The 23,178-nt window shown below is 43.6% G+C and overlaps 1 protein-coding gene across 6 annotated transcripts in view; it reads left to right on the top strand.

The window, feature by feature from the left end:
• plxna4 (plexin A4) overlaps positions 1-23,178 on the top strand; it is an 811,940-nt gene that overhangs the window by 422,999 nt on the left and 365,763 nt on the right. For all 6 annotated transcript variants that reach the window (XM_072241488.1, XM_072241485.1, XM_072241487.1 and 3 more), the window contains exon 5: positions 18,615-18,715. In XM_072241488.1, coding sequence (XP_072097589.1) covers positions 18,615-18,715 — 101 coding nt within the window. The remainder of the gene's footprint in view (positions 1-18,614; positions 18,716-23,178) is intronic.

Genomic DNA, 23,178 nt, shown 5'->3' with positions numbered 1-23,178 from the left:
CCAATTAACCTACTAACCTGTCTGCCTTTGGGGTGTGGGGGGGAACCGAAGAACTCGCAGGCCAAGGGGAGAATGTACAGACAGTAGCCGAATTAAACACAGGTTGCTGGCACTGTCATAGTGTTACGTTAACTGCCATGGTACTGTCCGGCTGAACGAAATATTAGAGAATGCAAGTGGTGCCAAGGTAAAAAAAAAGATCAGAGTCCTACTGAATGGCAGAGCACAGGGGGTAAATGTTTGGGTAAATGCTCGTTACAAATATTATTCATTTTGTGTTGAACTCATTTTATCAGCTTCTCATGATGGTTCACTGCATGTTCTATTCCTTCCCTGTGAAGTGCACCTCACATTTCACAGAAGGGGACCTGACACTTCATGGAATGGGATGTGCAAGGACAATAAAACTTCCAGATGTTCCTTTGTAGCTGAGGAACTGGGGTGAACAGAAAAGCTTTGTAGAGGCCTGGAAGAAAAGAAGAAGATGGTTTCTATTTGAGACCTGCCAAGCCAAATGGAGACAAATGAGGCTGCAGGTACTCAGAATGGTGGAGGAACTGAACTGCTATAGGCAGTCGAAGTTTTGGGTTGAAATGCTTTATCTGAGCTGAAACTGAAGGGTCTCGACCTGAAACGTGGACTACTCATTTCCTTCGATAGACACTGTCTGACCTGTTCATTTCCTCTAGCATTTTGTGTGTTTCTGTCAAATGAAATATTGGATAAAACGATGAGCCCAGATTACTCCCTAGATTCCTCCAATGTCTTTGCTTGCTAAAACTCCGTTAAAGTCCTTTTTGTTACCAATTGTGGCTGCACTGCATTACTGTGTATTCTGCTCTCAGATGTGTCCTTTCAGAACATGGAACAGTGCACCACAGTACAGTTCAGGCTCTTCGCCTACTATGTTGTGCCAACCTTTTAACCGATCTCTAGATTGATCTAACACTTCCCCTCCATTTTCCTTTATTCTGAATTCACTCAGAGCTGAGAATATCAAGGTTGCTCCCAAGGGAATGAGGGGATAGGAAGTCTGTGCAAGAATGTTGAGGGATATAGACTTGTTGTCACCTCAGAGGTAATGTTTCAAGTCAAACCCTCAGCCATAGCCACTAAATCAGTTTCTGCAGGTGCTGCCTAATCTCCAGCATCTCCTGTTTTTAGTTCAGGTTTCCAGCATCTGGAGTTCTCAGATTTTTTTTATATAGGACATGACTTCATTGATTGACAGAATCAATTCCTATTCCTATTTCCTATTAGTAGGTTTACTTTCCTATTCTGCAGTAGGAGAAAGGGAGAAAAAGCTGAGACGAAAGACGTGTCAGGGTAGATGATGGCCTGAAAACTGTTACGGTCTGAGTAAGAGAAGGAGACAGAATCTTGGTGTCAGGCATTGATATTAATGATGGAAGGTGTCAGCGCAAGGCTTGTGAGTAATATTATTGCCCTCTTTACCAATGCCAAGTTTCTAAAGAAAATGCACATCCAATCCCGGGCCTCCTCAGGAGAAGTGCTCTCAAGGCCGGTGTCTGAAGCTGAGAAACCATTCTGTTGGTTTGTAATGGATTTTTGATAGCTGTAATTATTGAAATATGTCACACAGATGTGGCAAAGCAGCTTGACAACACTTTAGGGTAATAACTGTTCCGTGTTAGATTGCCAGATCTCCTGTCACATTTATCGAGGGAAATTTTTACTTCTTTCTCTTTCACAAAGGTGATATCATTGTTTCTAATCAAACTATACCAGCTGGATTAAGATGGTTCATATCACCAGTGGCAACTCTGTGCAAACATTATATTATTAATGAGAATCGACGTTGGTTTTAATGAGTTTACTTGCGTATAATTAAAGTATTTTTCTGTTTTGTTTTTTATTGTTTGTAACTTTTATTCTCCTTCAAGTAGTAGATAGCTATGGCTGTGAGTCGTTGAGTTAGATGGTTGTGGATCTAGGCAGAATATTGGTGTGGTGCTGTGGGAGTATTGCTCTGCTGCAGATGCGAACCTTTCACGGAGGAAGTTTGATATCTTCTGGGACTCTCTGAGTGAGATCAGGGTAGTTATCTCATTGTTTGGCCAGTGCTCATCCCTTAGAAGTAGATGACCAGCCACCGATCACATGATATGTATGAATTTGGCTGCTGCATTCACCTACATCTGTGGTTGGCGTGATGCTATTATTGCCTGGACTGTCGGACCTCAGTGTTCAATCCCAGCATCCTCTGTAAAGAGTTTGTACCTCCTCCGCGTGGAATGTGTGGTTTCTTTCTAGGTTCTCAAGGTTCCTTGCACATTCCAAAAGACGAACCAGTTAGTAGGTTAAATGGTCATTGTAAATTGTCCTGAATTTAGTTACGGTTGAATTGGTGTGTTGCTGGGCGATATGGCTCAGTGGATGGGAAGGGCCTATTCTGTGGTATTGATCAGTAGATGGGAAGGGCCTATTCTGTGGTGTTGTTGGGTGGATGGGAAGGGCCTATTCTGTGGTATTGATCAGTAGATGGGAAGGGCCTATTCTGTGGGATTGATAGGTGGATGGGAAGGGCCTATTCTGTGGTATTGATCAGTGGATGGGAAGGGCCTATTCTGTGGTGTTGATGGGTGGATGGGAAGGGCCTATTCTGTGGTATTGATCGGTGGATGGGAAGGGCCTGTTCTGTGGTGTTGATGGGTGGATGGGAAGGGCCTATTCTGTGGTGTTGTTGGGTGGATGGGAAGGGCCTATTCTGTGGTATTGATCAGTAGATGGGAAGGGCCTATTCTGTGGGATTGATAGGTGGATGGGAAGGGCCTATTCTGTGGTATTGATCAGTGGATGGGAAGGGCCTATTCTGTGGTGTTGATGGGTGGATGGGAAGGGCCTGTTCTGTGGTATTGATCAGTAGATGGGAAGGGCCTATTCTGTGGGATTGATCGGTGGATGGGAAGGGCCTATTCTGTGGTATTGATCGGTGGATGGGAAGGGCCTATTCTGTGGTGTATCTCTAAATATATAAAATGAAAGCCATGATTATATTTTGATGGTTCCAACTTTGCTAATGATATTCATTGGGCTGTTCTGATGTCGTAGCTGGCCCAGGTTTATTGCCAGAATGAATAGATAAAAGTAAAATAATGAGTATAATCAAAATGGGAAACGGGAGGCACATGAATGAGAATGGGCAGGGGTGTGCTCCATACTTAACCTGCCTCGTGCTGGTGCTGTACTTCAAGTTCAAGCTGAAGTTTATTGTCTCTCAATGGTACTCGTGTACACCACCAAACAAGATGTTTAAGCTTGATGTTTGTGCTGTTTGCTCACTGTTTGCCGTTTTGCCACACTTCGTTCTTTTTTTTTGCGCATTGGTTATTTGATGCTTTTCTAGGACCGGGTTACATGGTATTTCTTTGTTTTGTGCCTACCTGCGGGAGGGCGAATCTCAGAGTTGAATTCTGTATACAAACTTTGATAATAAATGCACTTTGAACTTTGAGACAATGCTGCTCTAGACCAAGGTGCACAACGCAGTACGCTCACACACACATAGTAAGGTACACATATGATACAAGTTAAAAAATAAGCAACATAACACTCCTGGTGCTTCATGTGTGATGAGACCTGGGTGGCGGCAGGGAGTTCAGTAGTCTCATAGCCTGGGGGAAGAAGCTGTTTCCCCATCCCATCAGTCCTTGTCCTAATGGTAATTCCTGCCTGGTGCTAGGGGATCAAAGAGATTTATGGATAGATGGGATGTTCAATGTTCAAAGTAAATTTTTTATCAACATACATATATGACTGCATGTACAACCCTGAGATATATTTTCTTGTGGGCATACTTAATAAATCCATAATAGAATAATAACCATAACAGAATCAATGAAAGACCATATCAACGTGGGTGTTCAACCAGGGTGCAAAAGTCAATAAATGGTGCAAATACAAAAAGAAAGAAATAATAATAATAAATAAATAAACAATAAATATTAAGAATATGTGATGAAGAGTCCTTGAAAGTGGGTCTATAGGTTGTGGGAACAATTCAGTGATGGGGTAAGAGAAGTTGAGTGAAGTTATCCCCTTTGGTTCAAGAGCCTGATGATTGACAGGTAATAACTGTTCCTGAACCGGGTGCTGTGGGTCCTGAGGCTCCGGTACCTTTTTCCTGATGGCAGCAGCGAGAAGAGAGCATGGCCTGGGTGGTGGTGGTGTTTGATGATGGACGCTGCTTTCCCGCAGCCATATTTCATGTAGGTGTGCTGGATGGTGGAGAGAGCTTTATCCGTGATGGACAAGGCCATATATACTACTTTCTGCAGGATTTTCTGGTCAAGGGCATTGATGTTTCCATACCAGGCTGTAAGCACTGACAATTCTGAGGGCCCTCCCCTGCACGCACAGCGCTCCTGATATATGACTCTAGTGGGTGGAAGAGAGACCCCAATGATCATCTCAGCATTCCTCGCCATCCTTTGTAAGGGACTTGCCGTCAGATGCCTCCTGAAAGCCCTGCTGAACCTGGGATTTTTATTGAACTGCTAATTTGACTGAGGACTACAGTGTTGAGCAGAGGAGGAGAAGGGCAGTGTTGTGAGCATCAAAGAGGAGTATGGTTGATTCGGAGGGAAAACATCTTCTTAGTCTTCCAAGACATTGTTCTTCCTTTCCCTCTCAGCTGGTTGCATCGTTCACTTGTCATCTTGTACTCCTTCACGAACCACCCCCCTTCCAGTCCTGATGAAGGGTCTCAGCCAGAAGCATCGACTGTATACTCTTTGCCATAGATACTGCCTGTTCCTCCAGGTTCCTCCAGCATTTTGTGTGTGTTGCTCAAGATTTCAGCCTCTGCAGAACCTCTTGTGCTTCTAGTTTAAAGCTGTCGACTTTTCCTGTCAAACTTTTGAACGTGCACATGTCACATATGCACCTATGTGTTTGTGTGCAGGATTTTGTGAGTGTGCATGCAGGCGTGTATGTGTGTGTGGACTGAGGCTTCTGGTGATATCCATAGCCAAGAGTGATACTGCCTTGAAAAACCGAAGCACTAAGTGGTTAGAGGGAAGAAAGGCAGATTTTCCATTCCTGTGCATTCATTCACACAGGGATTCTGCAGATGCCGGAAACCTTGAGCAACTTACGTGACATGGTGGAGGAACTCAGCAGGTCAGGTAGCATCTGTGGAGAGGAATAAACTGTTGATGTTTTGGGTTGAGGGAGTCTCCCCCTCTGTAGTCTCCGCTGCCCTCCAACTCTCGCCCAGATTCGCTACCACAGCCAAGTGTCACCTTTCACCTGCCAGCTTGTACTTCCTTCCCTCCCCTACCTTCTTATTCTGGCCTCTGCCCCCTTCCTTTCCAGTCCTGATGAGGGGTCTTGGCCTGAAATGTTGACTTGTCTATTCATTTCTATTGATGTTTATTCATTTCTATGAAAGCGGCCTGACCTGCTGAGCCTCCCACTGCCCCAGCATTTTGTGTGTGCTGCTGTGCATTCATTACAAACATAAGGGATCCCAAAGCTTTTTGCAGGCTTTCAAACTGCTTTTCTCACTACACACATTCTTCAGGGTCATGGTATCGGTCGCAAGGCCAGCATTTACAAGCCTTGCCCTTGAACTGACTGGTTTGTGAGACCAGTCCAGAGTCAGCCACTTTGTGGGGCGGCAGATTCCCCGAGGACATTCGAGAAGCAGGTAGGTTTCTATAGCAATCCAGTAATTTACAGTCATGACCCATCCAGGCTAAGATCTGAATTTCATTTCAAATCAGCTGGTAGTTTGAGTTGGGAAAAATGTAGGCAGATTCAGCTGAGCTGACCTGTCCTTGCCTAATAATCTAATCACCACTTTGTGGCAGGGTTATTGTATCATTCCTCTTCCTAATGGACAGAGTCGTTAGGGCGACTCAGATGAGGCTGCCGTTAGAGCCTGGGTTGGTGTGACTCCATGAAATTAGCAATGGTTGTCCTCCAGCAGCTCTGGTTTTCAAAACTATTTTTGTCAAGGGTTCATTACATCTGTTGCCTGGCTTAATTAGGATAACTAAACATTTAGGAGTGCCCTGGAGTCGATCCAGGATTTAGAGAATCATAGAGTTATGACAGTGCATGGGAGACTATTCAGCCCACCGAACCTCTGCCAGCTTCGAATAAAGTGATCCTGTCACTTCTAACCCTCGCTGTCCTTTAAGGCATTTGTTCATTTATTTAGAAACACACTGCAGAAGAGGCCCTTCCGGCCCTTCGAGCCATGCTGCCCACCAACCTCTGACTTAACCCTAGCCTAACCACGGGACAACTTACAGTAACCAACGTACTTGGTACGTCTTTGTACTGTAGGAGGAAACCGGAGCATCCAGAGGAAACCCATGCACTCCATGGGGAGGACGTACAGGCTCCTTGGAGATGACGTCGGGATGGAACTCTGAACCCCGATGTCCCCAAGTTGTAATTGCATCTGGCTGACCACTACACTGCTGTAGATTCCCCTCAGATCTCTGTGAAAAGTCTCAGCTAGTACAGGCATTGAGTCTGAGATTAGGCAGTCAGAGTAACACATACAAGATGCAGAAGGAACTCAGCAGGTCAGGCAGCATTTATGGAAACGAATTAGTAGTTGATGTCTTGGGCCAAGACCTTTCATCAGGACTGGAAAGGAAGGGAAGGGAGTCTATCCTAGATTTATTTAGAACCCATCATTCAGTACTGGACTACAGGCAACCAAAATATGTGTATTAGTTTTCAAAGCACAATTTAAAAATATCAACTCTGAGGTAGGAAGCACAGCAGTTTGATCACCAGTTACCCAAGTAGGTGACAGGAAGTCTGCTTGCTTTCCAGTTGGCAATATGATGTGTGAAACTGTGGGTGTTGACAGGACGTTGAGGGGTGGTGCTTCCTCCAATGCATCTAAGCTCAATCTGTGAACCCATGAACGATGGATTCTTCAATTTCGGCTTACCTGCAGCACTCTAGCATAGTGGCTAGCATAACACTGTCACAGCAGGTCAGGGTTCAATTCCCGTCACTGTCTGTAAATTTTGTACATTGTCCCGGTGATTGCGGAGGTTTCCTCCCACATTCCAAAGATATCCATAAATTGTGAGCATGCTTTGTTGGCACGAGAAGCATGGAGATACTTGCGAGCTGCCTCGGAGTATGTCAGGCATTGATACAAACAACACATTTCACTGAAATGTGATAAATAAAGCTAACCTTTATCGTTTTACATCCTCCTGTTCCTTTTGTCTCTCCTGATCCTCCTACACCGGCCCCCAGTCTCTCATCCCCCTGATTCTTTCCCCTCCTCTACCCACTCCATTGAACCCCTTTCCCCACTGCTCTCACCCGCTCACCCCACCTCCATTCATCGGTTCCACGATCCGTCTTCCCTTCCTCTCGGATTCCACCATCTGCTGTACTTTGTTGCCTCCACCTGTCACCTTCCAGTCTCCTTCACTATTTCCACTCTTCCCTCCTCTGTCTGCGTGTCCCTGCTCACCTGGATCCACCTATTGCTCGCCAGTTCTTGGCCCCCACCTTCCTCTCACTTCCATGTTTCAGACCGGGTGGAGGGCCTCGACCTGAAATGTCACCTGAACATTTCCTTCCACAGATGCTGCCTGACCCTCTGAGTTCCTCCAGCAGTTAGCTCCTCACTGTGGATCCCTGTATCTGCTGGCTCTCATGTCTCCAGGGAATCCACTTTTAATTGTCGGGCGGAGTGTGAATTAAAGGCAGTCTCAATCCTCATCAGATAGGAGCTATGATCCCATCGGATGAATGGCTGCTTTCAGTCAAAAGCATGATTTGCTTTTGTTTCTTTTCATCCTGTGGTAATCATTGCTGTGAAGTAACAAACTAGTCTCCCTGTGGGAAATCCAGGAACTGTGATTTTTCACGTGGCCCTGCTCTAAATTGATTTTTTTGTTTTCTTTCTTGCCTTTTGCACTTTTGTGGAATGAGAAGCTATTGAACGTTGTGAATGGGGAGGGGGAGAGCTGCCCCATTCTGCCTTTCCAGTGCACTGGGTCCACCGCTGCTGACTGTCGTGGTTTGGCTGACATCCTCAATAATGGATTGTATCTGCTGTTAGAAGCACAGAGAGGCGGAATAAAACAATTAGCTTTCACAGCGTCGGCTATTGATCAGTATTTTATTTATAAAGGGCTGCTTTTTTTGTGCTGATTTATGTTTGCTGTCCGTGCCTGCTCATGCACAGAGCATGCATGCAGAACAGCTTGCATTATAGGCTTTGCTCCCCTGGCCCCACTGCCCACCTTTACACCAATTCTCAAAGCCTCCACCAAGTCACAGGCAGCAGGGTATGCTTAAAGTCCCTTGGCACAGGTCAACACAACAGCACCTAGCTGCACAGTAAGATCCCAACCATAGCAAGTTCACTGGATTAGCTGTTAGCTGTGCAATTCATTGCCACAGGCGGCTGTGGAGGCCAGATCACTGGGTGTACTTAAAGCGGGGGCTGATAGGTTTTTGATCAGTAAAGGGTGTCAAAGGTCGCAGGAAGAAGGCAGGAGACTGAAATAAAATTGAAAGAACATTTACAAGGCTGTTGCTGGGCCTCCAGAACCTGAGTTATAGGGAAGGGTTGAATAGGTTAGGACCTTGTTCCCTAGAACGTAGAAGATTGAGGGCAGATTTGATATCGGTACACAAAATTATGAGGGGTATAGATACGGTAAATGCAAGCAGGTTTTTTTTCACTGAGATTGGGTGAGACTACAACTAGAGGTTATAGGTTAAGGGTGAAAGGTGAAATATTTAAGGAGAACATGAGAGTGTTGAGGGTGTGGAACGAGCTTCCAGTGCAAGTGTGGATGAGGGGTCGATTTCAATATTTACGAGAAATTTGGATAAGTACATAGATGGGAGGAGTATGGAGAGTTATGGTCTCGGTGCAGGTTGATGGGACTAGACAGTCTAATGGTTCAGCACAGACTAAGTGGGCTGAAGGGCCTGTTTCTGTGCGGTAGTGTTATATGGGGTTGTTAGTTCGTTTTGCCGCTGGTGTTTAGGGCAGCAATGGAGGTCCTCTTTCTCTGTTTCTCCGGGGCCATCTTCTCTACTGTGTCCCAGCTGTGGTTCAGGGACCTCAGCTGCACTCAGATATAGGAGGATTCTTCACTGCTGCTTCTGTAATAATTTTTTTTGACCAGTCAGGGTTGTTAGCCCTGAGCTGAACCCCCGAACCTGGAGGACCAGTGAACCACTCAGACTGGCCTCTACCCTTTGACCTGTTTGGCATGGATGACCCTACCAATAGCCAAGATTTGAAAGCCCTGACTCCAGCCAACGTAGCTCTCCGGGTCATTCAGTTATGCAAGCCCTATGACAAGGTTGTGGTCCTCTTGAAGGATATGGGGTTGAGAGAGATAACAAATCAACAATGATGAAATGTTGAAGCAGACTCAATGGGCCAACTGGCCTAATTCTGCTCCTATGTCTTATAGTCTTAACGTTAAGGGTGTTGGGCAAGACACTGGATAACTCAGCAGTTCATAGTGTAGTGAGAGGCAATTTAGACCATTGTGTTTCACTTATCAAAATGTGGACTTTTGACTAAAATCCTGTTTCCAAGCCCTCCGGATTACAATTCTTCAGCTGTTCCTCAGCTACTTCTTAAATGTTGACCTGAGAGACTGCAGATGCGGCAAACTACCTGCTGCAATGACTCAGCCGGTTGAGCGGCATCTGTGGGTGGGGAACAGGAAATGTCAACGTTCTGGTTCAAACTTCTGCAAGAGTTACGATTTACCAGGATGCTGCCTGGATTTGAGGGCACATGTCATAATGAGAGGTTGGACAACCTGGAGCTGCAGAAGCTGCGGGGAGATCTGATAGCGATTTATGAGATTATGAGAAACGTAGATAGCATAGGCAGATAATGTCTTTTCCCCAGTGTTGAAATATCTAATACCAGAGGGCATGCATTTAAGGTGAGAGAGGGTAATTTCAAAGGAGGTGTGAGGAGTAGTATTTTTACACAGAATGGTGGTGGATGTCTGGAATGCACAGTCTGGGGTGGTGGTAGAGGCAGATACATTAGAGGCTTTTAGATAGATAGATAGATAGATATACTTTATCAATCCCGAGGGAAATTTGGTTTCGTTACAGCCGCACCAACCAAGGATAGAGCGTAACTATAGCAATACAAAAACCACAAACAATCAAACAACAAAACGCAAACTATGCCAGATGGAAAATAAGTCCAGGACCAGTCTATTGGCTCAGAGTGTCTGACCCTCCATGGGAGGAGCTGCATGTTCGATGGCCACAGGCAGGAACGACCTCCCGTGCCGCCAAATGTTGTATCACGGTGGAATGTGGCCGAAGTCCAACAGTATAAAGTTCAATATCCGGTCTATCCGGTCTAAGTTTAAGAGATGCTCAGACGGGCACATGGATGTGAGAAAATGGAAGGACATGGCCACTGTGTAGGCAGAGGGAATTAGTTAGGTTGCCCGTTTGATTACCAGTTTAATTGGATTGACGTAACATTGTGGGCCAAAGGACTGATCCTGTACTGTACAGGTATACGTTCAATGACCTGAAATGTCGACAGCTCCTTTCCTCTCACAGTTGCTGCTCAGCCTGCTGAGTTTTACATCTTAAATGTTTCTGCCTTCAATACTCCTTCAGGCCGTGACTTCCAAATATTTCAGGCTGAAATATTTGCCAAACTTTCTTCTAATCTTTCCACCAGTTATTCTGTTCGAGAACATGTCCCCTTGTTTCTGACCTCTTTGTTGAGGGACCGTGGCTGTCCTTTGACTCTTGCCATGGAACTTTACTCACCCACCCTTACAGTGTGTGACTCCGCACTTTATGTGTTCAGTGTAGTTGCAGAAGTGTTCACTTGCCTGCACTTTATCCCCAAAACACCATCAGATATAGGAGCAGAATGCAGCCATTTGGCTCATTGAGTCTGCTCTGCCATTCTATCATGGCTGATTTATTATCCCTTGCAACACCATTCTCCTGCCTTCTCCCCAAAACCTTGGGCACCCTTACTAATGAAGAACCTATCAACCTCTGCTTTAAATATACCCAATGACTTGGCCTCCACAGTCATCTGCGGCAGTGAATTCCACAGATTCACTGCCCTCTGGCTAAAGAAATTCCTCCTCATCTCTGTTCATTGGCCTTCATAATGCAAAGCATTGATTACGGGAGATGGGATGTTATGTTGATGTCGAACAAGACGTTGGTGAGGTCTAATCTGGAGTATTATGTGCAGTCTTGGTCACCTACCTGCAGGAAACATGTAAATAAGGTTGAAAGAGTACAGAGAAGATTTACAAGGAAGTTGCCAGATTTGGAGGACCTGAGTTATATGGAAAAATTGAATAGGTGAGGACTTTATTCTTTGGAATGTACAAGATTGAGAGGAGATTTGATAGAGTATACAAAATTATGAGGGGAATAGATAGGGTAAATGCAAGCAAGCTTTTACCTCTGAGGTTGAGTGGACTGCATCTGGAGGTCATGGGTTAAGGGTGAAAGGTGAGAAATTTAAATGGAACTTGAGGAGAAACTTCTTCACTCAGAGGGTTGTGAAAGTGTGGAATGAGCTGCCAGTGCAAGTGGTGCGCACAGGCTCGATTTCAATGTTTAAGAGAAGTTTGGATAAGAACATGGATGATTGGGGTATGGAGGGCTATGGTCCCGGTGCAGATCGATGGGAGCAGGCAGTTTAGATGATTCGGCACAGACTAAATGGGCTGAAGGATCTGTTTTTGTGCTGTTGTTTTCTATTACTATGACCCTAAGTGGACGTCGTTGTAATCTGTAGCTGTGCGCTCTAGTCCTAGACTCACCCACTATAGAAAACATCCTCTTTATATCCACTCTCTCTAAGCCTTCAATGTTTCATAGGTTTCAATAACATTCCCCCCACCCCCAATTCTCCTAAGCTCAACTAAGTTCAGGGCTATAGCCATCATACGCTCCTCATAGGAGTATACATTGAATTTTATGTGTTCAGTTTGGTTGTACAAGGATGTACCTGCTTGCACTTTATTCACATGAAAACATACTTTGAAGTTCAAAACCCCACTGCAAGGTGTTGAGCACAGAATGGATGCTGACAGGCTAATACCACACTGTAGGAGCTCCTGCCTTATGTTGTTGGTGTTAACTGCAGGCATGGTCTGCTATTTTCTATCCTAGCACACAATTATGAAGAAGAGCAGGCAGGTTCTGTCCCAAACCCTTGGTCAATGTTCCACCCTCAATAACATCGCTCAAACAGACCCTGCTTGCTGATTAGCCTATCGCTGTTCCTTGGACTTTGATGTGCAGAAAGTGATTACTGCATTTTCTACTTCACAACAAAAGTTACAATATTGGGAGAGTCCAAATAGGTTGTGGAAGGGGCTATGTAAATGAAGCTCATGAAGTAACAGTCAGAGGAAACCAGGAGTAGAAGTTAACAAAGGAGCAATAGAGTTGCTTGCCTTAAGCAGTGGGAAATGACAGTAACTGACTGTCATGACAGATGTGTGAGTGTGTTTATGTGTGTGTGTGTGTGTGTGTGTGTGCGTGTGCGTGCTTGTGTTTGTATGAATGTGTATGTGTGCATATGTGCTTGTGTGTGTGTGTGTGTGTGTGTGTGTGTGCGTGCTTGTGTTTGTATGAATGTGTATGTGTGCATATGTGCTTGTGTGTGTGTGTGTGCGTGTGCGTGCTTATGTGTTTGTATGAATGTGTATGTGTGCATATGTGCTTGTCTGTGTGTGTTTGTGTATGTGTGTGCTTGTGTGAGTGTTTGTGTGTTTGAGTGCATATGTGTTCGTGTGAGTACGTATATGTTTGTGTGAGTATGTGTGTGTTTGTGTGTGAGGATGTGTGTGTTTGTGTGTGAGGATGTATGTGTTTGTGTGAATACGTGTCTGAGTGTGTATGTGCTTGTGTGAGTACATATGTGTTTGTGTGAGTGTGCATGTGTTTGTGATGTGTGTTTGTGTGAGTGTATATGTGTTTGTGTGAGTGTGTGTATGGATGTGCTTGTGTATGAGTATGTGTGTGTTGTGTGAGTGTGTTTGTGTGAGTGTATATGGGCGAGTGTATGTGTTTGTGTGAGTGTTTATGTGTGACATGGATACATTTTTATCATTCCTTGCCTAGTGACAATAAAATTTACTCTTTAAAAGCATGCAAGTTGTAAGAATCACAGCTAGATTGAGTTTATGTTTGGTTTCGGATTTGTGAGATCTGCTTTGTGATGTGATGCATGGTTTGTGATTTGCTGATGACTCTGCCCCTCACCAGCTGAATGTTATGGTTTGATTTCAGTAGATAATAATGCAGTGTGCTGCCACTGTTGCTGTGAGGAATGCATATGAATTCCCAGTAGTTTAAAACTGTTTTGACTCAGTGCAGTGTGGTGAATGATGCAGAAATGCCCATGTCCCCATCTAACTGTGGCAAGCTGAAATCAAAAATCAGAGCATCAGAAATCTTCAGCAGCTCAGCCGGTACTTGCAGAGGGTGTTTCTGTCTCAGCTGTTCTGCATCCATGGAAGTTTGCTAATGGATCATTGGACCGGGCGCTTTGATTCTAACCCAGCTTTGGCTTTTAGATTTCGTTGTACGTGAGGGTCTTGGCAAAGCTGTGTTCTCCAGAGTGGAAGAGTTTGCGGGTGTGTTTTTAGAGGGCAGTTCAGATTTCAGGTGCAGCAATGGGTCAGAAGACATATATAAGCCAGACGGAATAAAGGCAATGGCTTTCCTCCCTTGGAGGACTTTAGTGAACATGATGTGTTTCTGCATCATAGAGCCATCACTCTTAATGCTAGAGTTTTACTCCAGGTTAGTTAACCGAATTCAAAGTTCAAAGTAAATTTATTATCAAAGTACATAGATGTCACCATATACATCCCTGAGATTCATTGTTTCTTTCAAGATACAGCATGAAATAGGCCTTCCAGTGCTTCGAGCCACACTGCCTCTGCAACCACACAGCCCCAATTAACCCTAACCCTAATCATAGGACGACTTACAATGAACAATGAACCAACCTGCTTTGTCTGTGGACTGTGGGAGGAAACCAGAGCACCTGGGTAAAACCCACACATTCTGTGGAGAGGAAGTACAGAGGCTCCTTACAGACGCTGCTGGAATTGAACTCTGAAAGGGCACGAGCTGTAATAGCTTCATGATAACCGCAACACTGTTGTAGCACCCTACCAGCGGGCATTCACATTAGAACAAAGAAATACAATAGAAGCAATGAAGAACTATACACAGAAAAAGACTGACAAACAACAAATGTGGAAAAGAATTCAAACTGGACAAATACAAACAAATAAAATAAAATAAAATAATTACAATAATAATAAATAAATACATGCATACATAAATAATATTGAGAACATGAGTTGTATAGAGTCCTTGAAAATCTCGTTTGGTGATCGGTTCATTGTTGAGGTGAGCGGAGTTATCCATGCTGTCTCAGGAGCCTTATGGTTGAATCATCAATCAATAGTCAGAATCATTGGCTTTCCTAAGTGCAAGTACCAACCGCACACAACAAAGACAATCAATTTGCAAAAGGCAACAAACTGTGCAAGTAATAAAAGAAAAAGCAAAATAATAATACATAAATAAGTAATAAATCTTGAGAACATGAGTTGTAGAGCCCTTGAAAGTGAGTCTGTAGGTTGTGGAATCAGTTCATTGTTGAGGTGAATGAAATTATCCACACTTGTTATCCACTCCATCATGAGCACTAGCCTCTGTTGTATCTAGGACATCCTCAGGGAGTAGTGCCTCAAAAAGGCAGCATCCATCATTCAGGACCCCAATCACCCAGGTCATGCCTTGTTCTCATTGCTACCATCAGGAAGGAGGTACAGGAGCCTGAAGGCACACACTCAACGGTTCAGGAACAGTTTCTTCCTTCCTGCCATCCTGAGTGGGACATTGAACCCATGGACGTTACCTCACTATCTATTTTTATTTCTATTTTTGCACTAGTTATTTAATATGACTATTTAATATATATAAGACCATAAGACATAGGAGCAGAATCAGGCCATTCAGCCCATCGAGTCTGCTCTGCCATTCCATCATGGCTGATCCCAGATCCCACTCAACCCCGTACACCTGCCGCCTTGCCATATCCTTTGATGCCCTGACCGAACAGGAAACTATCAAATTCCGCTTTAAATATACCCACAAACATGGATGGCCTCCTCTGCAGTCTGGGGTAGATTCATTACTTTCTGGCTAAAAAAAAAATCTCCTTACCTCTCTTCTAAAGAATCGCCCTTCAATTTTGAGGCTACCCCCACCAAAGGAAACAACCTCTCCACATTCACCTTATCTAGTCCTTTCAACATTTGGTAGGTTTCAGTGAGATCCCCCACATTCTTCCAAATTCCAGTGAGTGCAGGCCCAAAGCTGCCAAACGCTCCTCATTTGTTAACCCCTTCACTCCCAGAATCATTCTCGTGAACCTCCTCTAGATTCTCTCCAATGACAACACATCCTTTCTGAGTTATAGGGCCCAAAACTGTTGACAACGCTCCAAGTGCAGCCTGACTAGCATTATCTCCTTGCTTTTATATTCTATTCCCCTTGAAATAAATACCAACATTGCATTCACCTTCTTTACCACAGACTCACCCTGCAAATTAGCCTTCTGGGAGTTTTGCATTGGATCTCTTAAGTCCCTTTGCACCTCTGATGTTTGAATTTTCTCCCCATTTAGATAATAGTTGCACTATTGTTCCTTGTACCAAAATGCATTATCATCCACTTCTCAACACTGTGTCCCACCTGCCACTTTTTTGCCCACTGTTCCAATTTGCCTAAGTCCTCCATATATACTTGCTATATATCTACAGTAATTTACAGTTTTTTCACTATTATGTACTGCATTGTACTGCCGCCACTACATTAACAAATTTCACAACATATGTCAGTGATACTAAACCAGATTCTGATTCTGGTTCAGGAACCTGATGGTTGAGGGGTAATAACTGTTCTGTTAGTTATTAACGAAGTTATTAATGCATTTATTTGGGAAAACTGTTATTGAAATTGACTTTGTTTTTGCACATTTCTGGATGACTGGAGCAGTTTCCTAACTACTATGAAACTTCCCTTGGGAATGACTGACGCTGGAGTAGCCTCATTCACCTTTCTCCTTGTTAAGAAAAGTGTAAATTTGTCTCGGAAGGTTTAAACACAGGATACGTAACAGCTCCACGCACAGTGCAGGCATTGTAAGACCGAGTGAGGGATGGCACGAGGGTCAGGGGCTCATGGTTCCAGCAGGATTCGAGATAAATAATTTATGCTGGAAATGTGAAAGGTTATGGAATTATAATGGGAAGAGAGAAGTTGCGTTTTGTGGCAGAGTACCTTCACTGCAGCACTGTATTTTTCTGAGGCAGGGTAACATACAAAACATTAGCCTGCCTTTTCTGTAGCTGCTGATTGGAGCGTATTGTTTTTATATGAAACAGATTTGTGTTAAATGATGTTTACTCAACATTTCACAACGGTGTATCACGTATCATGTATCATAAATCAATTACCACCTATCTTCCCTCAATTCATAGATCACATCACAAGATGTATCTAAACATCGCAAACCAAATGTCATATCACTGATCTTATTAATGAAATATCACATCATATCTCAGTAATCATGTTTTACAAATTATACCTCACACATGATTAACCTAATATTATATGTAACTGACTGTGGTTCTTGTTTCTCAGGCTCAGAGGAACTGCCTCTGGCCCAGTGAATTGAGCCTGGTGTGTCAGGATCTATGGCCCAGGCCCTGACCTTCTGTTGTTGGCCCAGCTCTGTATCACTGCGTCTGGTACAGAGCCTTGCATTCTTTAAACACAAGAGATTTGGCACAGGCTGGAAATCTAGAGTGACACATACAAAACACTGGAGGAACTCAGCAGTCAGACAGTGTCTATGGAGAGGAATAAAGAATCAACGCATCAGAGCGAGACGTGTCAGAGTCCTAATGAAGTGTCTTGGTCCAAATGAAGTGTCTTGGTCCAAAACATCATCAGGTTATTGCTCTCTGTAGATGCTGTGTGATTTGCTGAGTTCCTGTGGCATTTTGTGTGCCTTGCATACTCTGGTACTGACCTCGACATTACAACTGCGTGTAGCGTGCTGTACAATGCATCAAGTCACGGACATTTGTACACTGGGTGTAAATTCCACAAAAATGAGCATTTTGCAGCAGCACAGCACATTATAATAGGAAACATCAACATAAATTTGCATAAATTATTATGATTTACATGATACAATACAAAAAATAATATAACAATATTACTTTATGGACACTTTCAAGGACTCTACAATTCATGTTCTAAATATTATTTATTTACTTATTTATTTATGTGATTTTTTTGTATTTACAGTTTGTCTTCTTTTGCACATTAGTTGTTTGACAGTCTTTGCGTGTAGTTTTTTATTGATTCTATTGTATTTTTTTGTTCTGCCGTGACTGCCTGCAAGAAATGAATCTCAGGGTAGTGTGTCATGACATATACATTAAATGTAAAAGTCTTGGGTATATATATATATATACACACACATATACATAGGTAGGGTGCCTAAGACTTTTGCACAGTACTGTAATAATTTTATGTATTGCACTGTACTGCTGCCACAAAAGAAATCATGACATATGTGAGTGATGATAAACCTGACTCTGATATGGGTCTATATTGTGGACTGAGAGTGGGAAAGAGGCAGGGAGAGGGAAATCATGGTTGGGAAAAGGGGAAGGGAGAGGGGAGGGAGCAGGAAGCACCAGGGTGGCGTTCTGTAATGATCAATAAACTAATTGTTTGGAATCAAATGACCTTGCCTGGTGTCTCGGGGCTGGTGTGTGTACACCCATGCCACCCCTTGCCCTGGCACTTCTCCTTTGCCACTTGTCCCACACTCCTCCCACGGTGCTCCACCCCCACTTTCCCAACATCCTCTACTCCTGCCAGATTTACAAACCTGTTCTCTGCTCCACGTTGACAAATACAGTACCGTGCAAAGAGCTTAGGCACCCTAGCTATATATATGTGCTTGAGACTATTGTACTGTACTGTATTTGTCCAAATGTAAAGTTCAAATTTCAAATGTACTTTTGAACTTCATCGCAAGTTGAGAAAAATATAGTCTTGAGGTAAAATTAGAATTTTTCGTGTTGCTGAAAACCTGATGGCAGTGGGGAAGAAGATGTTCTTGAACCTTGTGCTGTGGGACTTCAGGCTTCCGTTGGCAGCAGTGTGAAGAGGCCATGGCCTGTATAGTTGGGTCCTTGATGGATGTTGCTTTTTGAGAAATCGCTCTAGTAGTTGTCCTTGATGGCAGAGAGAGCCCTGATGGAACTGACTGAGTCCATAGCTCTCTGTGATCTCTTGCATTCCTGTAAATTGGAGTTCCCCATCCCAGGTTCAAGGTTCAAACTTCAAAGGTAGTGATGCAATCAGTCAGAATGCTTTCCACTGTACATTTGTAGAAGTTTGTTTGAGTCTTTGATGACATATTGTGCTTCTAATTTCTCATAGTTGATGAACCTGGTGCCACAGTGATACTTGACTAAAACTCTGCCTGTTTTTTTTTTTGTTTCTAGCTGACCAGAGTGCCCGTGGAGGCATGTGGACAGTACAAGACGTGCTCTGATTGCCTGGGCTCAGGAGATCCTCACTGCGGCTGGTGTGTGCTCCACAACACGTGAGTGCAGACAAAGTTCCTTTCATGGCTTCCATTGGTACAGTTCATTAGGGAATGGGAGGGTAATTTGTCGCCAGGGTTTGGTGAGTGACTTCCTTATGATTCATCTACCACCACCCCAGGCAGTTCACCCATCACCTTCCTGATGTGCTAGGGTGGTGGTAGAGGCAGATTCATTAGGGACTTTTAAGAGATGTCTAGGTAGGCAAATGGAAGGATATGGGTATTATGTAGTTTAGTTAGCCATTTGGTTGTAAGTTTAATTGGTTCAGCACAGCATTGTGGGCAAAAAGGTCTGCTTCCATGCCATACTCTTCCATTTTCTATGTTCAATGTTCCTGTAAACCAGATGGAGCAGCCAGTGATGCCAAAACAACTCCTCTTGTTTGTGGGCAGAAGCCCAATGGTTTGCACGATTCAATTTTAAAGGTGACTTTTGGAATTTGGCTGCCTGGGCAGTAAAGAGGCAAGACTGAACATCCGACTGCTGCAATACCCATCTGATGTTCATCTAGTTGTCTTCAGTAGATGAAACATTTCTTTCTTTCAACTACTTCTATGGTTTTTCTGTATTTAATGGCTATCTGGAGAAGACAAATCTCAGAGTTATATTCTGCATACCTACTTAGATAATAAAATGAACCTTTGAAAAGCAGTTTGGATATTAAGTGGCTCGAGTGATTTGAGATTAGGATAGGCTGAGGTAAAAGATCAGCCCTGACCTATTGGATGGTGTTGCAAGGACAAGGAGGTGAATGGCCACTCCTGATTCTTCCTACATTCGTAACGTCCTACAAAGGTTGAGGAATGTGCTCAGGATGATGATGAGGAATTGGACAGGCAGTGGTCAAAAATGAACCCAACCATTCTCATCCTGAATTTCCTCCTTTCTCCAAGAATGATAGACGCCTTGGAGGTATGTCTCAAAGACCTTTGAGGCGATCAGCGAAGTGTGGTCTGTACTATGGTGTTGAAAACATGGATGCTAGTTAGTGCATGACAAAATCCCACTATTGTGATAATGAGAAGATGGTCTGGGATATTTCTAGTTGGGTGAATACAGCTTGTGGCACTAGGGAGATCTCGCCTTCACTCCCAGACTAGCTGGGTGGCTGAACTGACACTGCAGGTATCCCCGAGCTGTGCTCTCCTTCCTTCATGTAAAGTTTGCAGAGGTCATGGACTGACTCATTCCCCAGCAAGCATTGACAGTGGGAGTGAGATGTAAGCCTGGATTAGAAATAGTTAACTACACAACTGAAAAACCAGTGCAGAGATTTCAAACTATCATTCACCTGTCGCCAATTCTGGAGCAAATGTCTTCTGTCGTCAGACTCCTCATGAAGACCACAGGCTTCCACAGGGTTCCCAATGCATAAATGCATAATACATTTGTTTCTGGCCAATCTACCTATGCATAGAGCAAGCAAACAAGCTTACTTGTACAACACTTATCAAACACAAGGCAGTTCAAACTGTTTTACATCGAACAAAATGTAGAAATCAAACATCAAATTTCAGACAATATAAAGAGAATTAAGTCACGCAAAAAATTCATGCGATAAATAAAAGTTACAGTGCAGGAGATTCTAATTAAAAAGCTACAGTAAAAAGAAAACTTTTAAGCCTCGATTTAAAAGAGCTTAAAGTTGGGGCAGACTTTAGATCCTCTGGAAGGTTATTCCGGATATGTAGAACGTAGTAACTAAAGGCTGCCTTACCATGTTTAGTTTTGACCCTGGGGATGGGAAGCAAATCCACTCCAGACGATCTGAGAGCTCTGGAAGGTTCATAATGCAGCAAGAGATCAGAGATGTATTTTGACCATAGTCCATTCCGTGCTTTATAAACCAGTAGTAATATTTTGAAGTCAATCCTCTGATGGACAAGAAGCCAGTGTAGTGACCTGAAAACTGGAGTGACATGTTCTACTTTCTGGTTCTTAGTGAAGACTGTAGCAGCGGAGTTCTGAATGAGCTGCAGCAGTCCGAGGGATTTTTACTGAGACCTGTGAGGACACCATTACAGTAGTCAAGCCTACGAAGAGTAGTTGCCATCTAGAATCTTTTACCAGATATGGTGGTGGAATCAATTGCGGTTATTATGTTTATGGGATATTTAGACAGACACTTAAAGAGGCAAGGGCTAGAGGAGATAGACCTAATATGAGCAAATGAGATTAGTGCAGAAGAGGGAAAAGGTTGGGATATAAGTGACGAGCCAAAAGGCCTGGATCTCTGCTGTAAAACTCTATGATTCTACTTGCTCTTGAAACCCGCTGGAAGGAATAGATGACTATATTTTTCTAGATTTAATATTTAATTTCTATCTGCGTAGAACCTAGAACATTACAGGCCTGTTTGTCTTAATTGTCTCAAGTTGTATATTTCCTTATTAATAATAATAATAATAAATACTTATTGTCGCCAAACAATTGGTACTAGAACGAACAATCATCACAGTGATATTTGATTCTGCGCTTCACACTCCCTGGATTACAAATATTAAATATTAAAGATATTAAAATAGTTAAAATTAGTAAATATTAAAAATTTAAATTATAAATCATAAATAGAAAATAGAAAAATGGAAAGTAAGGTAGTCCAAAAAAACCGAGAGGCAGGTCTGGGTATTTGGAGGGTATGGCCCAGATCCGGGTCAGGATCCGTTCAGCAGTCTTACCACAGTTGGAAAGAAACTGTTCCCAAATCTGGTCGTACGAGTCTTCAAGCTCCTCAGCATTCTCCCGGAGGGAAGAGGGACGGAAAGTCTGTTGGCTGGGTGGGTCGTGTCCTTGATTATCCTGGCAGCACTGCTCCAACAGCGTGCGGTGTAATGTGAGTCCACGGACGGAAGGTTGGTTTGTGTGATGTGCTGCACCGTGTTCACGATCTTCTGCAGCTTCTTTCGGTCTTGGACAGGACAACTTCCATACCAGGTTGTGATGCACTCTAGAAGAATGCTTTCTACGGTGCATCTATAAAAATTAGTGAGGGTTTTAGGGGACAGGCCAAATTTCTTTAGTTTTCTCAGGAAGTAAAGGCGCTGGTGGGCCTTCTTGGCAGTGAACTCTGCTTGGTTGGACCAAGTCAGGTCATTTGTGATATTGACCCCGAGGAACTTAAAGCTTTTGACCTATTCCACTTGCGCACCACCGATGTAAATTGGGACGTGCGGTCCGCTACTCCTTCTGAAGTCAACAACCAATTCCTTCGTCTTGCTGACGTTGAGAGATAGGTTATTGTCTTCGCACCATGCCACCAGGTTCTTAATTTCCTCTCTGTACTCAAACTCATCATTACCCGAGATACGGCCTACAATTGTTGTGTCAATTAGAGACATTTTAACAATTTGAAAAATGGTAAGACAGTGGATTCTGGTTAATTGGGCCATCAGTTCATCAGGACAGCTGCTTATTTGGGAAAACTCTTAAAGAACAAAAACTAATCAATAGCTGGGATTCCCTTCAGTTATTTGGGACACTGTGCTGCTTAATTGGGACAGGAGACTGTTGCCGAACAGTTTCTACTAGTGCTAGTCACGTGCACGTGTGTGGCTGTGAGACACTACACTGTGCTTAGAGTGAACAGTTTTTAAATACTGTTAGTTGTGTGTGTTTGCAGCAATCCTACTGTCCTCCCTCGTGTCAAATTTACTGGCCATGTCCAGCAAGAGGGCAATGTTTTTCTGTCCTGAAAACAAGAGCAATCTTGTGGTCCCAACCATTCTCCCTGGTGTTGTAGAAGCCTCCTGGAGGGCTCCCTTATCGTCAGCTCTCTGCCTGAAGGTGAAATCTGGTCAGTCTGAATGCCCTTGTCAGAATGTGAATCCTCAATCAGTCTTGATTGTGCAAAGCTGAGCCGTTTCTGTGATCAACGACAGTGAGGAGAGTAGAACTCATAGTGAACCGCTCGTGTCAATGACGTTAAAACTGGTAACATAGAAACATAGAAAATAGGTGCAGGAGTAGGCCATTCGGCCCTTCGAGCCTGCATCACCATTCAGTATGATCATGGCTGATCATCCAACTCAGAACCCTGTACCTTCCCTCCATACCCCCTGATCCCTTTAGCCACAAGGGCCATATCTAACTCCCTCTTAAATATAGCCAATGAACTAGCCTCAACTGTTTCCTGTGGCAGAGAATTCCACAGATTCACCACTCTCTGTGTGAAGAATTTTTTCCTAATCTTGGTCCTAAAAGGCTTCCCCTTTATCCTCAAACTATGACCCCTCGTTCTGGACTTCCCCAACATCGGGAACAATCTTCCTGCATTTAGCCTGTCCAATCCCTTTAAGATTTTATACGTTTCAATCAGATCCCCCCTCAATCTTCTAAATTCCAACGAGTATAAGCCTAGTTCATCCAGTCTTTCATCAAATGGAAGTCCTGCCATCCCAGGAATCAATCTGGTGAACCTTCTTTGTACTCCCTCTATGGCAAGGATGTCTTTCCTCAGATT

The sequence above is a fragment of the Mobula birostris genome, chromosome 23, assembly GCF_030028105.1.
Source record: "Mobula birostris isolate sMobBir1 chromosome 23, sMobBir1.hap1, whole genome shotgun sequence".
Classification (NCBI taxonomy): Eukaryota; Metazoa; Chordata; class Chondrichthyes; order Myliobatiformes; family Myliobatidae; genus Mobula; species Mobula birostris.
This window is presented reverse-complemented; position numbering and strand designations above follow the sequence as displayed.